Consider the following 15,334-nt stretch of genomic DNA (forward strand, 5'->3'; position numbering starts at 1 on the left):
TTTCAGGCCCGTTATGAACAATAAAGTGAGAGAGATGATAATGGTGACAAGCTTTCATTATGGGAATGAGAAAAGCAGCACAATGAGAAAGAATGTGCTCCTTTAACCCACACCGACATGTCCACGAACTAACAGACAGTTGAAGTTCATGGCTTTTCTGCAAGGTTTTTTTCTTCCCAACCCTCATACAATCTCGGTTTTGAAGAGCACAGCTGTCACAGCCTGAGGTGGGCTCACGCTGAGTGACCCAGTCTTTCGACGCACATTAGATCTGGCCAACAGAGCCAGCCTTCAGCACCGAAGCATCATCCCACTGTCACGTTAAAGATAATTATTTAACCAAAGAATACGAGGTGGAAAAAATCGATTCCACAGAGAGGGCTGCAGAAACAGAGGCTCCTTATGCAAAGCGTCACAAGGAGAACCATTCATTCTTCAGAAGGCTATCAGTAGCAAATACCCTGAAGAATGCTGGAGGGTTTCTGAGAGATCAACAGGCCGTATTAAGCTTGTGCCTTGAGAACATCCTACGGGCTCCAAAGTACCGTCAAATAAATGACAGTACAAATAGGAATAAAACAAAAGTGCAGTGTTTAATTTGTTCTGCCGTTCGATCTACTGACAAACACATGGAAGGCGTGAGGTTAACAGAATGTCTGTGCTGAGGAAACACAGGCTGGTCGTTTAGCCAGGCATCTGCAGAATAAATCTTTGCGATTTATTTGGCGGAATCTCTCTCTGTGAGACGGAGAGCTTTTAAAGTGCCCTTGGATTTGCCCTCGCTAGAACAGGGAGCTGAACACAGCCGTATCCTCGCTGAGTCATAGGGTCCTTAAGGCATCCAGTGGGCTTCAGAGCTCAAACAAGAGTGACTCACTGTCTCCACATACACACCACAGACAAACACGGTTGTCACTCCTCTTCTGAGTGATAAATCCTGCTGAGTTTGACAAATCCCTAAGATTTGGGTTCTTAAAAAACACATTCTACAATTAAATTCAATCCCCAATGCAATTAAATATAACCAATACATACAACTGTCAAATGCAAATAACATCAAATAGCTTGAAGGGATAGTTCACCCAAAAATAGAAATTATGTTGTTAATTACTCACCCTCATCTCGTTCCAAACCTGTAAGACGTTCGTTCATCTTCGGAAAACAAATGAAGATCTTTATGATGAAATCTGAGAACTTTCTGTCTCTCCATTGACAGCTACGCAACTACCACTGACGCTTCAAAAAGTTTATATGTGAATAAAAGCCTAAATCCAATCTGTTCATCATATAAAGCGATCGAGTCTCTTCAACAAATTTTGACTAAACCGCTCAATTCATATGGATTAGTTTTACGATATTTTTATGAACTTTTTGAAGCGTCAATGTAATAGTTGCGTAGCTGTCAATGGAGGGGACAGGGAGCTCTCAGATTTGATCAAAAAGATCTTCATTTGTGTTCTGTAGATGAACGAAAGTCTTACGGGTTTAAAACGACATGAGGGTGAGTAATTAATGACAGAATTTTCATTTTTGGATGAACTATCACTTTAAACGTTTGGCATAAACCTTGCTTATTGGCAGCTGCAAGACCAAAATGTTGCCAAAACAATCTCAATCACTGTAATGTCGGAAGTGAATCATACACTGCAAAACGATAATCTTGTTAATCGTTATTTTGTTTTCCCAGAATTACACAAGCAATTTCAACTGAATTTACCTTGTTTACAGATTTCAGGTTTCATGGCATTGAGTGACGTGTCAAGTTAAAAACAGTTACAATTCTAAAAACATCAAGGCTCCGACAGTACATTAGCTGCTTTTCCACCAGAGGCAAACCATTCTCGTTGCTTAACTGATCCATTCCGTGCCGATCCGGCCCAGCCGGTACAAATATGATTTCATTTTCCATTGGCACGTTGGAATGTACAGACGGTATATGTAAATAGCGACAGCGTAATGAAGGATGATTGGATAATATTATTAACTTGTATTTACTTTGCTCAAATAGCACGCTTGGCCAGCTACAGAGAAACTGGTACCCAGGCAACAAACAAGTGACCAATCCCAAATGGCAATGTCACTACATGCATTTTCTACCAGCACAGTTAGCCAAATGGTGAGCATGGATGAGAATGGTTTCTAATCGTGCCACGCCCGAAATATATTTTTTTTTTTTCCCAAAAAATATTTTTCCCCCCAAATCAGTTCAGTGCAAATCCTGTCAAGCAGCCAATTTCATTGGTTAGGGAGTAAGGTACGCTGAATGCTGTTCAGTTTGAAAGACTTCAGTGTGAGTTCTGTTCCATACATCACTACACTATTTACAATAGACAACAGGTCTTTTGCCTAAGAAACTTTTGCTAAATTTCAGGGTAGCGCCATATTTTATTTGTAACAGGAATAAAAACGAGTCTGTGAGGGATAGTAGGCTACTGTTAACAACGTCAATTGTTCAGCTGACGAAACATCTTTCTAAATGAATTTAGTTTTAGTTTAAAACTATAAAGTTTTAACAATCATTCTAATAGATAAAAAAAAAAACACCACTACTATAATGATAAGACACTGTTGGGTCATAAAATGGGTGCATTTATATAGTGCTTTACTATGTCCTGCTGTACACCCAAAGTACTTTACAATCATATCACGGGTCTCCCTTCAAACCACCAGTGAGCTCACCACACACCAGCTATAGGTGGAGAGGAGAGAGAAAGATAGAGCCGATTCAGTGGATGGGGATTATTAGGAGGCCATGTTTGATAAAGGCCAGTGTGAATTTGGACAGGACACCAGGGTTACACCCCTACTCTTTTACGAGAAGTGCCATGGGGTTTTTAATGACCACAGAGATTCAGGACCTCAGTTTAATGTATCTTCTGAAGGACAGTGCTTTCACTTACAGAAGCTGATGAATGATAAAAGCCAATCAGAATCCATCTGACTTTAAGGAGCTCAAACATTTAAAGCGACAGACAATGTCACTGCAGAACGTACTTATAATAAACAGAGCATTATCGTCCATCTACGCCAATATACTTATCGTGGTAGTTATCTTTATAGTTTCCGTTCTTGGTGTGAATTAGCCTTCACATCCTCATTACTATCCACGTAAAAGTTTTTGAACACAAAAACGCATCCCTTGTAAACACCCCCTAAGAAACGCATCGAATGGCATCTTTACACAGTTGATTTAAGGCTGCTCTGTGCCTGCTTAAAATTCTGAGTAAAGACATAAGTAAGGGATATAAACCCCCTTCAGGCTGATGTACATTATCCCGCTTACTACATGGCTACTTGCCACTTAAGTAAATAATTAGACACGAAATATTGATCTGAGTTGAAATATTTTATTAGGTCTTTAAACGCAAAGCTTCCACGGAGAAGCGTCGAGTTCAAACTAGACGGAGATACGGATCTGGCCAACAGATCTAGACTAGATACGGTATACAGTCATACCACATATTACACAGAATTTCACCACATAAATAATTATGGGGATAAGAGATATTGATTTCAGATTAAACTGTTTTAAAATCGTACCTGTTTGTTATCCTATAATCCAACAGTGTACAAAACAATAGTCTGCGTTTGTATGAAACAAGAGAGAGCGAGTCCACGATATGTATGGCATAATTAAATAACTGTACACAAAATATTGATTCGACTGAGTTTTAATATTTTATTAGCTCACCAAAAGCAAAACTTCCACAAATAAAAAACGTTCCTAGCAGCGTATAGCGCTGCTGACTTCAGTAACCCGGATGAGCCTGCGTTATCTGTTTTCAGCGGTTGTTATCTGGAATAACATATCACTGGATGGCGCGATTGACCAATCAGAATCAAATATTCCACAGAGCCGTGTAATAATGCTGTATAAAAGCAGGACTAAATTATGCCTGCCCTGACCAACCGTAGCCCCTAGTAAAAACGTTTATTATTAAAATTGCTGTGTAAATGCATTTGTCACCTCTGAGCAGCATTGAACAGTCTGTGTAAAAACCACTTCAGAAGCACTTCTGTGCCACATTTACAGTTTAAATGTGTCATAATTGTGGTCTGGTGTGCATCAACCAAAATAAAGGCATCTTTACGCTGCTCTGTGCCTGCTCAAAAATTAGTGGACAGATGCAATGCTACATAAACGCCAGACTAAATTATGCCTGCTCTGACCCACTCCAGCTCCTGGTATTAAAGTATACACTTGTAATTTTTGTCTGAATGCATTTATGCCACCTTTGAGCAGCATTAAACAGTCTGTGTAAAGACACCTAAATGCCACTTCAGAAGCGCTTCTGTGCCACCTTTTCAGTATAAATTTGGCCTAAGTACTGGTAGCTTACAAACACGGTAACATCAAACTTTATTGAAATCGGTTACGGCCTAGAGGTTTCATTTCAGTCAGGATGCCGTCTTAGAAGTTGACATACACATCAAGGTTTTAGAAAACAGCCCAAGTGATATAATGCGCCACTCTTTGACTATGTGTGATAAGCACAACAAAATGTATCACAAGAAATCTAAAAGCATGGGCTGCCTATAATACAGTTCAAAAGCATGGCTGAAATCCCATCTTATCTCTGAAAGGCCTGGGACAAATGCAGGCTGCTGAGGTGTAAAATGGCTTGTGGCAAAGCACCAGCAGACTTAAAAGCTCTTCAAATGGAGGAACAAATAACCATACTTCCCTCAACATCCATCTGGTGAACACTCCTAATGTCTGCTGTTAAAGACATCAAGGCTTAGGTGACCCGTTGACTCCTAGTCTTTCCTGAAGCGTTCTTTTGTTAAGGTTACAAAACTAGTCTATACTTCAAAACATCAACTTTGGCTATAAATAGATAAAAGGATTTATTCCAGTGATGTGAATGTTTTTTATTCAACATGCATTCTCAATGTTGTATAAAAGCATCTGAGAAGGCATTAAAAATATGTTATTTGTCCACCAAGACTATCTAATGCTTTTTGTGTTGGCTTACAATGACTCAAAGGCAATTTGGTGTGACATGACTCTAGCAGAAATCTTTAAATGTTTCTGAGGTCAGAAGATGAATACCTTCATTCCATTTTGGATGAAGACATGTAATGGGCGACACAAAGTGAAGCATGCAATTTCTGAGCCACTAGTATCACCAAATGGAAGTGTCTAAAGTATAACTGCATATCTCTCATGGTTTGGACAAACTAGCCAACTCACAGTACATCAGTACAACTTGAGCTATTGTCCAGTATGACATATACAGTTGAACTGCAAGTGGACAGAATACAAAATGTACCTGTAGTTTAAGGACAGTTGAGATATGAAACAGATTGATGCTGAGATGAGCTGTAGAATTTGATGCATCAAAAACAGTTGTGATTTTAATCACCAATATAGTCTTTTCTTCGCCATCTTACAGAAAGTGAAAAGTCCTTCTTGGTAAATTTGTATGATTTAAAATATTAAAAGGATCACATATTCTTAAGGAGTTAGTCCAATACAATTTTTGTACAACAAAAGACATGGGAATGGGACTCAATTTGATGCTCTGATGTTATAATTAAACTATTAAATCAAGAAACAAAATTGACTATTGCCTCATCAATGAACACGATACATCGTTCAGTCATTCAAGCTTCGTCAAGAAAGAATCCAAACACACCATACACTTCCACACAACGACTGTGAGGTGAAAAGCCTGGCACAGGATCAAAGCAGAGCATTTCCGGATGAGAATATCTTCAAGAGAAATTTCAAAGTGATCCAAAGTGATCCATTTTCAAAGGGGTTCATAGTGATTAAGGATGTAAGAAAAATATGACCACAGGCAAGAGGACACGGAGCCTTAACTATTCCTTCTACTTCCACTTTGATCCCAAATTGTTATAGTGATAAAAATCACTATCTTCAGCATCATCTGCAAAGCAAACTGCAAAATTATAATTTGAACAAATATATATTTAGAGAGTTTAACGGTTTAACCAGCAAGGTAACTAGGATGCATTTACAGTCATCATGAAACAAAAGTCAAGGTTACGGTGAGGCAATTACAGTGGGAGTGAATGTGAGAATTTTTTGGATGATTTAAAAGCATTAATATGAAGTTTATCATTTTTTTAACTTGTGTATGGCCATGGCAACAAAGACTTTACACATATAAGATGTGTTTCCCCCCACTAAATAATTGCACTAAAATCATGTTAACAAGCATTTTAAAATTTACAGACTGGCTATATTCACTTATATGATACATTCTGTGACTCTCAAATTGTTCCCCTAACCTTGACGAAAAAGGAACAAGCCAGCAGTCACATGTTAATTGAACCCATCCTGCAGACCCAATTTCCCCAGATGCGACAGACTGCTTACCTTAACATAGGAAGGCTGTTTCTCCAAAATGAGGTCTGCCACTCTTTTAGAAACCTGTAAGATGAGAACACAAACTAAAGGTTAACATCTGTTCGACATGTCCAAGCTTCACAAGACTACATAATCTGTTTAAGCATTTAATGCCTCTTTTTTAATCATTTGAGGCATTAGCTGAGGCTTTAAAAGGAGGAAAAGGAAAAACAACATAAAACATGAGACTTTTAATTGAATTGAATTCTTTTCATGTCTTCCACATCTTCCACAATTAGCCTGTAACAATATAATAAATAAAGTTTTCTTGGCACAAACAGTCAGTGGGTAATAATGGCTCTGTGGAAGGTCAGGCCGTAAATATAAGGCATCCTGTGGCACGCTCCGATCGATATGTGCGTCACATGGTGGGGCTGTCAGGAACGAGAGGGTGTTGCTGTGTCGGTGAGAGCGGAACAGATGGCAGACTCAGCTGAGCAGTGGCGTATGTTAGCAGATCACACTGTGTGAAAAGCTGAGACCGACTGGCAGGAGAGCGCTGGGATGTGTGTGTGTGTGTGATAAACACAACTGAAAGAGACATTTTCAAGAGCAACTCAACTTGCTTTTACATATGCATTAACTCTAGGCTCTTAAAGAGACAGTTCTCCCAAAAATGAGATTTCTATCATTATTTACCCTCATGTCGTTGTAAACCTGCATAATTTTCATGAAAGAAAACATATCCATACAATAAATTTCATTGTATGGAAGTTTTTTTGTTTTTTAAATACCTTGTTTTGTGTTTCCGCATTAGAAAAAATAAAGTCATACAGGTCCGGGTGATTGTAGCGAACTAAAATAAAAGAGTTTTTTTGTTACTTAAACTTAATTTCATTTCAGCTAGTTGCCAAAGAAACATTTTTCCAACTTGATGTGCTAGAATAACTCAAATAAAAAGTGAAATAAAAATTCATAAAAGCTATATAGACATATTTAATAATAAATAAATACATAACTAAATTACTCAATTATACTAAAATAACACTCATACAGGTTTAAAAAGGACCTATTATGCCCTTTTCAAAGTCTTGATTTTGTTTTTGGGGTCTACCAGAATAGATTTTCATGCTTGAACACATTATTTTTCACATATTTTCACATTGTTGCAGCTCCTCTCTTCCCAGTCTGTCAGTAACGCTTTGTTTAGTTCCTGTCTCTATGAAGCCCCTCCTTCTGAAAAGCACAATGTGCTCTGATTGGTCGGCTGGACCAGTGTGTTGTGATTGGTCAACCATTTCAAGCATGTTTTGGAAATGTTCCTTTACCGTAACCGCAAATTTCAACACACTACAAACGCAACTCAAGCAGGCGACGGACCCTTCTTTGCGTATGCCTTGGGCAGGAATTATTTAAATGAGGAATATTGTGACGTGTTCGTTCCCAGAAGGAGGCGTTTGCAGGGAGTTCAGAAACGGTGACACTGATAAAGAGAATAACTCACTTTGGAGCGACTTTGTAGACCTTTTTCATGCTCAAAAAGCACCATTACACAATAAAGAAAGTTGAAAATGTAAAAAAGCATAAAAGGACTCTTTAAGACAATATGATTGAGTAATTGATGACAGAACTGTTATTTTTGGGTGATCCCTTTAAGCCAAATTTTTCTAATTGATTATTAAAATCACAAGAACTAGGAATTAGAACAGTGTTATTAACACCAAGTGAACCTGCAATTTAATTATGGAATGAGTGAAGGCATTTTTCACATTGTGCAAGTATGGCCAAAAGAGACCTCGACTCAGGAGGAGGGAACATGATTTTCACAAAGCTCATTGCTCCACCTATTGGTCATTCATTTCTGTAAAAGACCTCACAGGACGGATCGAAGCCAGAATGAGAAAACAAGCTGTGAGGAGCCATCCGGTGTGCTTTTTCCAAAAACTAAAAGACGGAGACTCTGAAAACAGGTGGCCAACACACTCCGTCTGACTTCGACAGGCTGAACACGATGAGAACCGGCAGAGCTGTCTGTCAGCGAGGCACAAGACTCTCTCTGTATGCCTTCCGGCAGCCAACTGAGTGATTCCTGCATGGGTAATAACTCTAATTAGAATCTATTAACCAGTGCTTGCACCAGAGCAGTAAACAACCTGCAGTTTCACTACCGCTGGTTCTACAAATCCAGAGACCAACTTACAATTCCACCTTATTTTCCAATTATGACAAATCTTTCTCACAAACGAATTTTACTTGATTAATAAACTTCATTATTAATATTGTTCATTTTATCTAATGACTACAAGCAAAGGCTTCCTCCAGTCATCTAATCAGATAAAACAGCATGACATTAAATTAGGACTGGAAAGAAAAACTTCATTAGACAGAAGAGTGAACAAAGGCCAGCCGTAAACAACATATCTGTTGAGCCTGGTCAGTACAGCTTTATTCATATTACAAGTGAATCGATTGACATTCATTGCCAGATGTACTGTAACAGACATTGACTACAAGATTAAATAGATTGAATTCAAGAAGAGTGTAAAAACTGTCGCTTTCAAAACTTTCCTCACACAACTTCATCCTTGCCACAGCCAATATTGTCATTTCTGGGTGACACTTTGGAAACAATCACAATAAATTGCATTTTTTTTCTGCAAAATATTTTCATTAAAAAAAAATTACATTTCAAAAAGTTTGGTGTCTGGTAATGTTTTTGAAAAAGTCACCAAGGCTGCATTTATTTGATCAAAAATACAGTAAAAAGAAAAATAGCTGTTTATATCTCACAATTCTGACTTTATAACTCGCAATGCTGAGAAAAAAAGTCAGAATTTCTAGATATAATAACAAAATTCTTGCAATTCTGACTTTTTCCTCAGAATAGCGATTTAAACACAATTATGACTGTATTTTTTTTTTTTTTTATTGCGAGTTATCACAATTCTGAGGAAAAAAGTAAGAATTGCAAGAATTTTGTCAAAGCCAGAATTTTGTAAAAAAAAATATCATTACCGTAAAAAAATTGTAGATGATTTTTTTTTTTTAATGGGGGGGCAATTTTTTTATGAATGACTTGGACAGGATAGTACAGTTCTCTGGAAACATATCCTTTAAGAAGAACGTTTTGATTTAACCTTCTCTTTTGTTGCCTCCATTTGTGCAATTTCATAATTTTAATGACTTAAAATGATTGTAAAACTTGTATTAATAAAGAATGAGTAGGTGTGTCCTACTAAAATCACCCTGCTGAGAAGGTTATCAGCACTGAAAAATTATTCCTGCCCCCCAAAAAGACACCAAAAAGGAAAAGGGAAAAGACAGGCTTATTCTGAAACACACGTGCAGTGCAGACAACCAATTAGCTCAGAGATGAGTTCCTGCCAAAGAAGTGTCAGAGCTGCATGTTAGCAGAAGAATAGAGCCACCTCCAACAGACCAGATGCTTTTCTCTCCCAGTGACCCATCAAATCCACAATAACCCACATCTGCAAACGACACGTTCAGAGACTGCGCATGTGGGCCCTCTAGAGAAAACCATCTCCAAAATCATTTGACTTAAGCTGAGGGAGAAATTGACAGTAATGATGTGTTAAGGCCACATACTCTATTGTAAATGACACTGGAGGAGCTTGTGTAAATCATGACTAAAATACCACGGCATGTGAGCGTGCAGAGTAATGGCATTCAGTGGGAAGCTGGCCTCATGCAGAGCTCGTCCTCTGATGCTTGCAGCTGTCTGTCATGACCCGGGATCAGCGTTCGGGGACAGGGCCCCTGTGGGGACCTACTCGTGGCAGACCACAACAGATCGCGTCAGACTGAGTCATCGGGTACCCCTAAGGATCCCGGGGGCCGAATCTTTCACCCTACACTGGGCCGATAAGACAGCTGTGAGTAAGCAAGCATCTTAAGCAAGAAATAACAAAGACAGAGGGTGACATTCCTCTTTAGAAATTTGTTTCCAAGGCTGCAGTGAACTGAGAATCACCCCGGATCAAGACAGAATGTACTCACTCGTTCAAGAGCACACTACACCATGCAGACTAATAAACACACTCATAAAACTGACGTTTCACGTTTGCAGCAGGATGATGATATATGAGGTCTGAAATGAGTCAAAATAGGGGAATAATAATAATAATAATTCACTAAACAATTCTTAAAATTGAAATTTTTTCCCAAAAATATTTTCATTAAATATCTAAATCTGAAAAAAAAAAAAAAAAAAAAAAAACTTCAAAGGTTTGGGGTTTTTACCAAAACTGCATTTATTTGTTGATCAAAAATACAGTAAAAAGAGTAATGTTGTGAATTATTATTACAATTTAAAATAACTTTTCTATTTTTATAGATTTTAACATATTACAAATTCTATATTCATTTTAAAAGTTGAATTTTCAGCTGCCATTACTCCAGTATAAGCAATATGGGATTAATAATTCCTTCGGTCATGGAAAACATTAAATATACAAGAAATCCAACAAAAGTCATAATCATATAACCTAACGTTAAAAAATGAAATTAAATGGTTTGACTCAATATTATTGCGAATTTCTATTATTATAATTATATTTATAAATACTTTTTTTTTTTTTTATTGTTGTTGATGTTATAATTATTACTTAAATTTGTAAAGTGCCTGAAAATCCCCTTACCCCTTTCATCTAGCATATAATTTCTAAGACATTAACAGTAATTTATTTATTTTCCAAAAAGTATGTATGAGTGCAAGGTCTAACATATCCAAAAAATAAATAAATAAATAAAAGTAATTAAAAATATACAAAATATAAAAATATACAAAAAGTGTTTGAAAAAGTATTTCCAAAGTCAAAGCTCAGAGAAAAAAAGAGTCTGTTCAGACATGCAGGGGATTTCCCCAACACAGTGAAAAAGTTAGTAAATATCTTTAAAAAAATTCTTTAAAAATCTGTAATATTTAAAAAGTTTGATTAAAAATTTATTTAATGTATTGATTTAAGTCTGATCAGTTTGAGATAATAAAAATATTTCAAAAGAATTTATCAGATAAATTAAAATAAAATAAAGTAATAGAATAAGGTATAAAAATAAAGGTAGTACAATAAGATAAAGATTGTCCAACAATGTCAAGTTGAGCTCAAAGTCAAACATTTTATTGATCTATGACCCATAGATAAAACGGTATCAGTTATGATGCAAAAGTAGCACTGATATCATACAGTATATGTCACACATGGGCGCTGCAAGCAGCCTCTGAGCGAGCGGACAGTTTCTTTAAGATTTATCTGAATGTGATGCTTACAGCTGCTTGTTGTCTCTTCAGCTTGTCTCTGTACTCCTCAAGCTCCAGAAGATTCAGATCCGGAGGGAGTTTCTGTTGGGCAAGCATACACAAACAGAGAAAGATCTGAGATTTGACAATGTCTTTTATTCTGATGGTACTATATGTAAATTCTTGAGTTTGAACACGGTGGCAGATATCGCTCACGCAGACGCGGGCAAATCATCTCCAATAAACAACAGCAGCAGAACAGCTCTAACAAACATTTACTTTGATTAAAAAGCTGATGCAGCCCAACTTTGTTATAGAGGAATAAACAAACAGCACCTAATGCCCCATCCCCAAACAGAGAAAGAACAAAAACCCAAAAGTTTGGACTCAATTGAAAGTAGTTACTTTCCACTATAATTCTCATTAGTGCAGCTTTTGAAATGTATAGAATCTTGCATGTATAGAAATTAGGACACAACTAATTATGAAAGTTTTAACTTTAACTTTTTAAAATAAGTCCCTTATGCTCACCAAGGCTGCATTTATTTGATTAAAAACTCAAAAAAACAGTAATGTTGTTAAGTATTATTACAATTCAAATGAACTGTTTTCTATTTGAATATATTATAAAATGTAATTTATTCCTGTGATCAAAACTGAATTTTCAGCATCATTAATTCAGTTTTCAGTGTCATTCATTATTATCATCATAGTAATGAGCGCTGGATACTCAGATGTACTGTGTTTTCAATCCATACTGGCAGCCTGAGGGCGCCCTATGCACATTTAGTCCATATATGGAACACATGAAGAAGATCTAAACAAAGCTTTCAGAGATCGCTGTAACATCAAATAAAGGTGTTTTTGGAGACAATAAACATGATTGCAACGATATATGATTTATCTGTGTTCTTCGAGCCATGTCAGGTATTTTCATAATAATAGATTAGATTTATAATGTAATGCTAATCGATATAGACTTTATCCTCGTGCAGAATACTATAAAATAATATATTTTCTGTCTGATTTTTTTTTTTGTCCAAAGCCAAATCAGATCACAGAAGGTTATTTAAAACACTCGACTTTGCGTTATAAAGTAAGTTTGGAGCAAAAACATGGTTTTAATTGGTTTAACTGATAAATTGTCGTGTATTGATGGTGTGCTAAGCTAACATGCTAGCTAGCCCTAAGATGCACCTGCCACCTAGCTGTTATTTTTATGAAAACTTTTAACTAGGAATGCTTACTGAAATGTTTCTTTTTTCAAGAAGGGCATTTGATACAGTTTCAAATGTGAAGTGAGAACTTAGATAAAAGAAATTAGGGACTGAAACAGGATGCTGGCTAACAGGATAAATCACATTTAAAATATATTTAAATAGAAAACAGTTATTTTAAATTGTAATAATATATCACAATGTGACTTTTTTTAATCAAATAAATGCAGCCTTGGTGAACATAAGAGACTTATTTTTAAGAATCTTACCACTATATATATCTATATCTATCTATCTATCTATCTATCTATCTATCTCCATCTATATCTCTATCTATATATCTATACACACACAGTGTCTCTATGTTATTTATTACATTCATTTCATACTATCTCTTTTTTTCAAATGCTAAACATCTTACAGATTCTGGTATATAGACATGGAAACAATATGACTTTCTCTCATACACACCTCAAGCTCAAATTGCACCATGTCAAAGGAGTCACTGGAGAAGTACACTTCCTCTATGTTGTCAATGAGTTCCTGTTCTGCCAGTGGATCGGTGGGCTGCTCCCTCAATTCCCTCAGCTCTTCCTGTGGGGAGAGAAAGAAAAATGAGAATCAGTATTGGTAGAGAAATCCCACTGCTTCTGGGACACCATCGTGGGGAAGCTTGCCTCGCACCTAAAAACAGGGTCTGAACATTGATTATTTCTCACGCCTGATGATTAGCCAAGCTGAGAGCAAAGATTAAGTGGTCTTAGCACCGATCCCTGAGGAACACCCTTCATGAACCTTAATGAGGATCAGCACAGGAACATCAATTTCACTCAAAACAGCTTGAAGAAACAAAGTCGTCCTCTTTTCTTTGAAGAGAGATGCTGAGAGACTCATTACGCATGATTCACAAGACGTGATGCAATGTGGTTAAAACTGCTCTGCGACCAGGACTGAGATAAACTTACTGAGCCACGCAGATGCTGAGAGAACGTTTAAAACCCATTAATTACAGCAGTCAGCCAAATTCACGTTAAGCGATCCACATCAATAAACCCCTTATTCATGTTTGAAACAACTGAAGGAACCCAGAGTTGGACACTTGCTAATTTATGAAGGATCTTCATATAAAGACTGCAATTTGATGTCATTGAGATAGAAGCTGAGGAATGATTTGGCCTGAAAGCATTTAATCTCCTCAAAGACACACGTGTGTGTGTGTGTGTGTGTGTGTGTGTGTGTGTGTGTGTGTGTGTGTGTGTGTGTGTGTGTGTGTGTGTGTGTGTGTGTGTGTGTGTGTGTGTGTGTGTGTGTGTGTGTGTGTGAACTCACTGAGAGACGGCATCAGCATCCGCAGAGGGTGGGGTGGTATGAGTCACTCCACTGGTACACGCACGACAAGAACAAAAGACAAAATCCTTGGGCTCACTGGTTACCATTAAGCCTTAAAGACACCTTGAAATCAAAATAAGACTTGGACTAAAAGTTGCAAAAGTCCCGTTATCATTAAAGTAACAACATGTAGTTTTTCAACCTTCATAATATATTTCCAAGACCCTTGTGATGGTACATCGACTTACAATAGGTTGAATGAGACGTCTGCCAGAGCCTGACGGGGTCTGTATAGCTTTTACTGGCACTATGTAACTTCGCGGTGCGGGTAGTAACCAGAGCTCAAAAAGAACTACAAAATTCGACTGCTTTACGGCATACGTCACTTCGCCCACCACTTCCTCAAATGTGGCCAACCAGCGCGTTTGTTTTCGTGCGTCTGTTTTCGTCATGGCTGAAGCAGCAGCGAAACGTAAGAAGTCCAAGGTTTTGTCGGAGTAGAGTCGGAAGAGGAAAAGGGAGAGTGATAAACTGAAAGGCAGGACGAGGATCAATATTGGTCGAGCGTTTGCTCGCTGGCGTGAGCTTATCGTCAGACCGATGCTGACTTGGCCGTCATGCTGTTGAACTAGTAAGTAAATTGCTTGCATACTATCTTTAGTTTTTCTAATCTGTTGTCTGCCTGGCTACGTTATGGAAACTATCTGGTCCTCCATTTATCTTCATGAATCAGCTAACGTTAGTAGATGAGCGAATTATCAATCTGGTAGCTAGTAAACACTAACATGCTAGTTTTAGATGGTTAGGATGCTATCGCTATCATTCTCGTTCAGATTTGAGCATTGCAATCGACATGCAAATCGCAAATGTTTGAGTTAAAATGTTTAGTCTACTAAACATGTATAAATTATGAAAGGAGGAAGATTAATAATATTATCATTGCCCATATGAAAAAAACCTGCATGCTTCATATACAGTAACAGCCCGTTCTCATCCCAAGTCGTCATATACTGACGCTTTCAAAATTTCTTCAATATCTGACGCACAAAGCACCCTTTAGCGTCCATATGAGACGCATAACCCTACCACAGACCTAAACCTACCCATAACCGAAGCGTCTCATATTGACGCTAAGGGTGCTTTGTGCGTCGGATATTGAAGAATGTTTGAAAGTGACGATTTGGGGATGAGAATGCGTTGACAGTAACCGTAAAT

The 15,334-nt window shown here is 37.4% G+C and overlaps 1 protein-coding gene across 2 annotated transcripts in view; it reads right to left on the bottom strand.

The window, feature by feature from the left end:
• The window catches only part of vps50 (VPS50 subunit of EARP/GARPII complex), a 125,857-nt gene that overhangs the window by 101,199 nt on the left and 9,324 nt on the right, over positions 1–15,334 (bottom strand). For both annotated transcript variants that reach the window (XM_079879312.1, XM_079879311.1), the window contains exons 3-5: positions 13,262–13,384; positions 11,604–11,675; positions 6,347–6,400 (exon numbers count right to left, since the gene is read on the bottom strand). In XM_079879312.1, coding sequence (XP_079735438.1) covers positions 6,347–6,400; positions 11,604–11,675; positions 13,262–13,384 — 249 coding nt within the window. The remainder of the gene's footprint in view (positions 1–6,346; positions 6,401–11,603; positions 11,676–13,261; positions 13,385–15,334) is intronic.

The sequence above is a fragment of the Squalius cephalus genome (assembly GCF_949319135.1).
Source record: "Squalius cephalus genome assembly, chromosome: 8".
NCBI classification, from domain to species: domain Eukaryota; kingdom Metazoa; phylum Chordata; class Actinopteri; order Cypriniformes; family Leuciscidae; genus Squalius; species Squalius cephalus.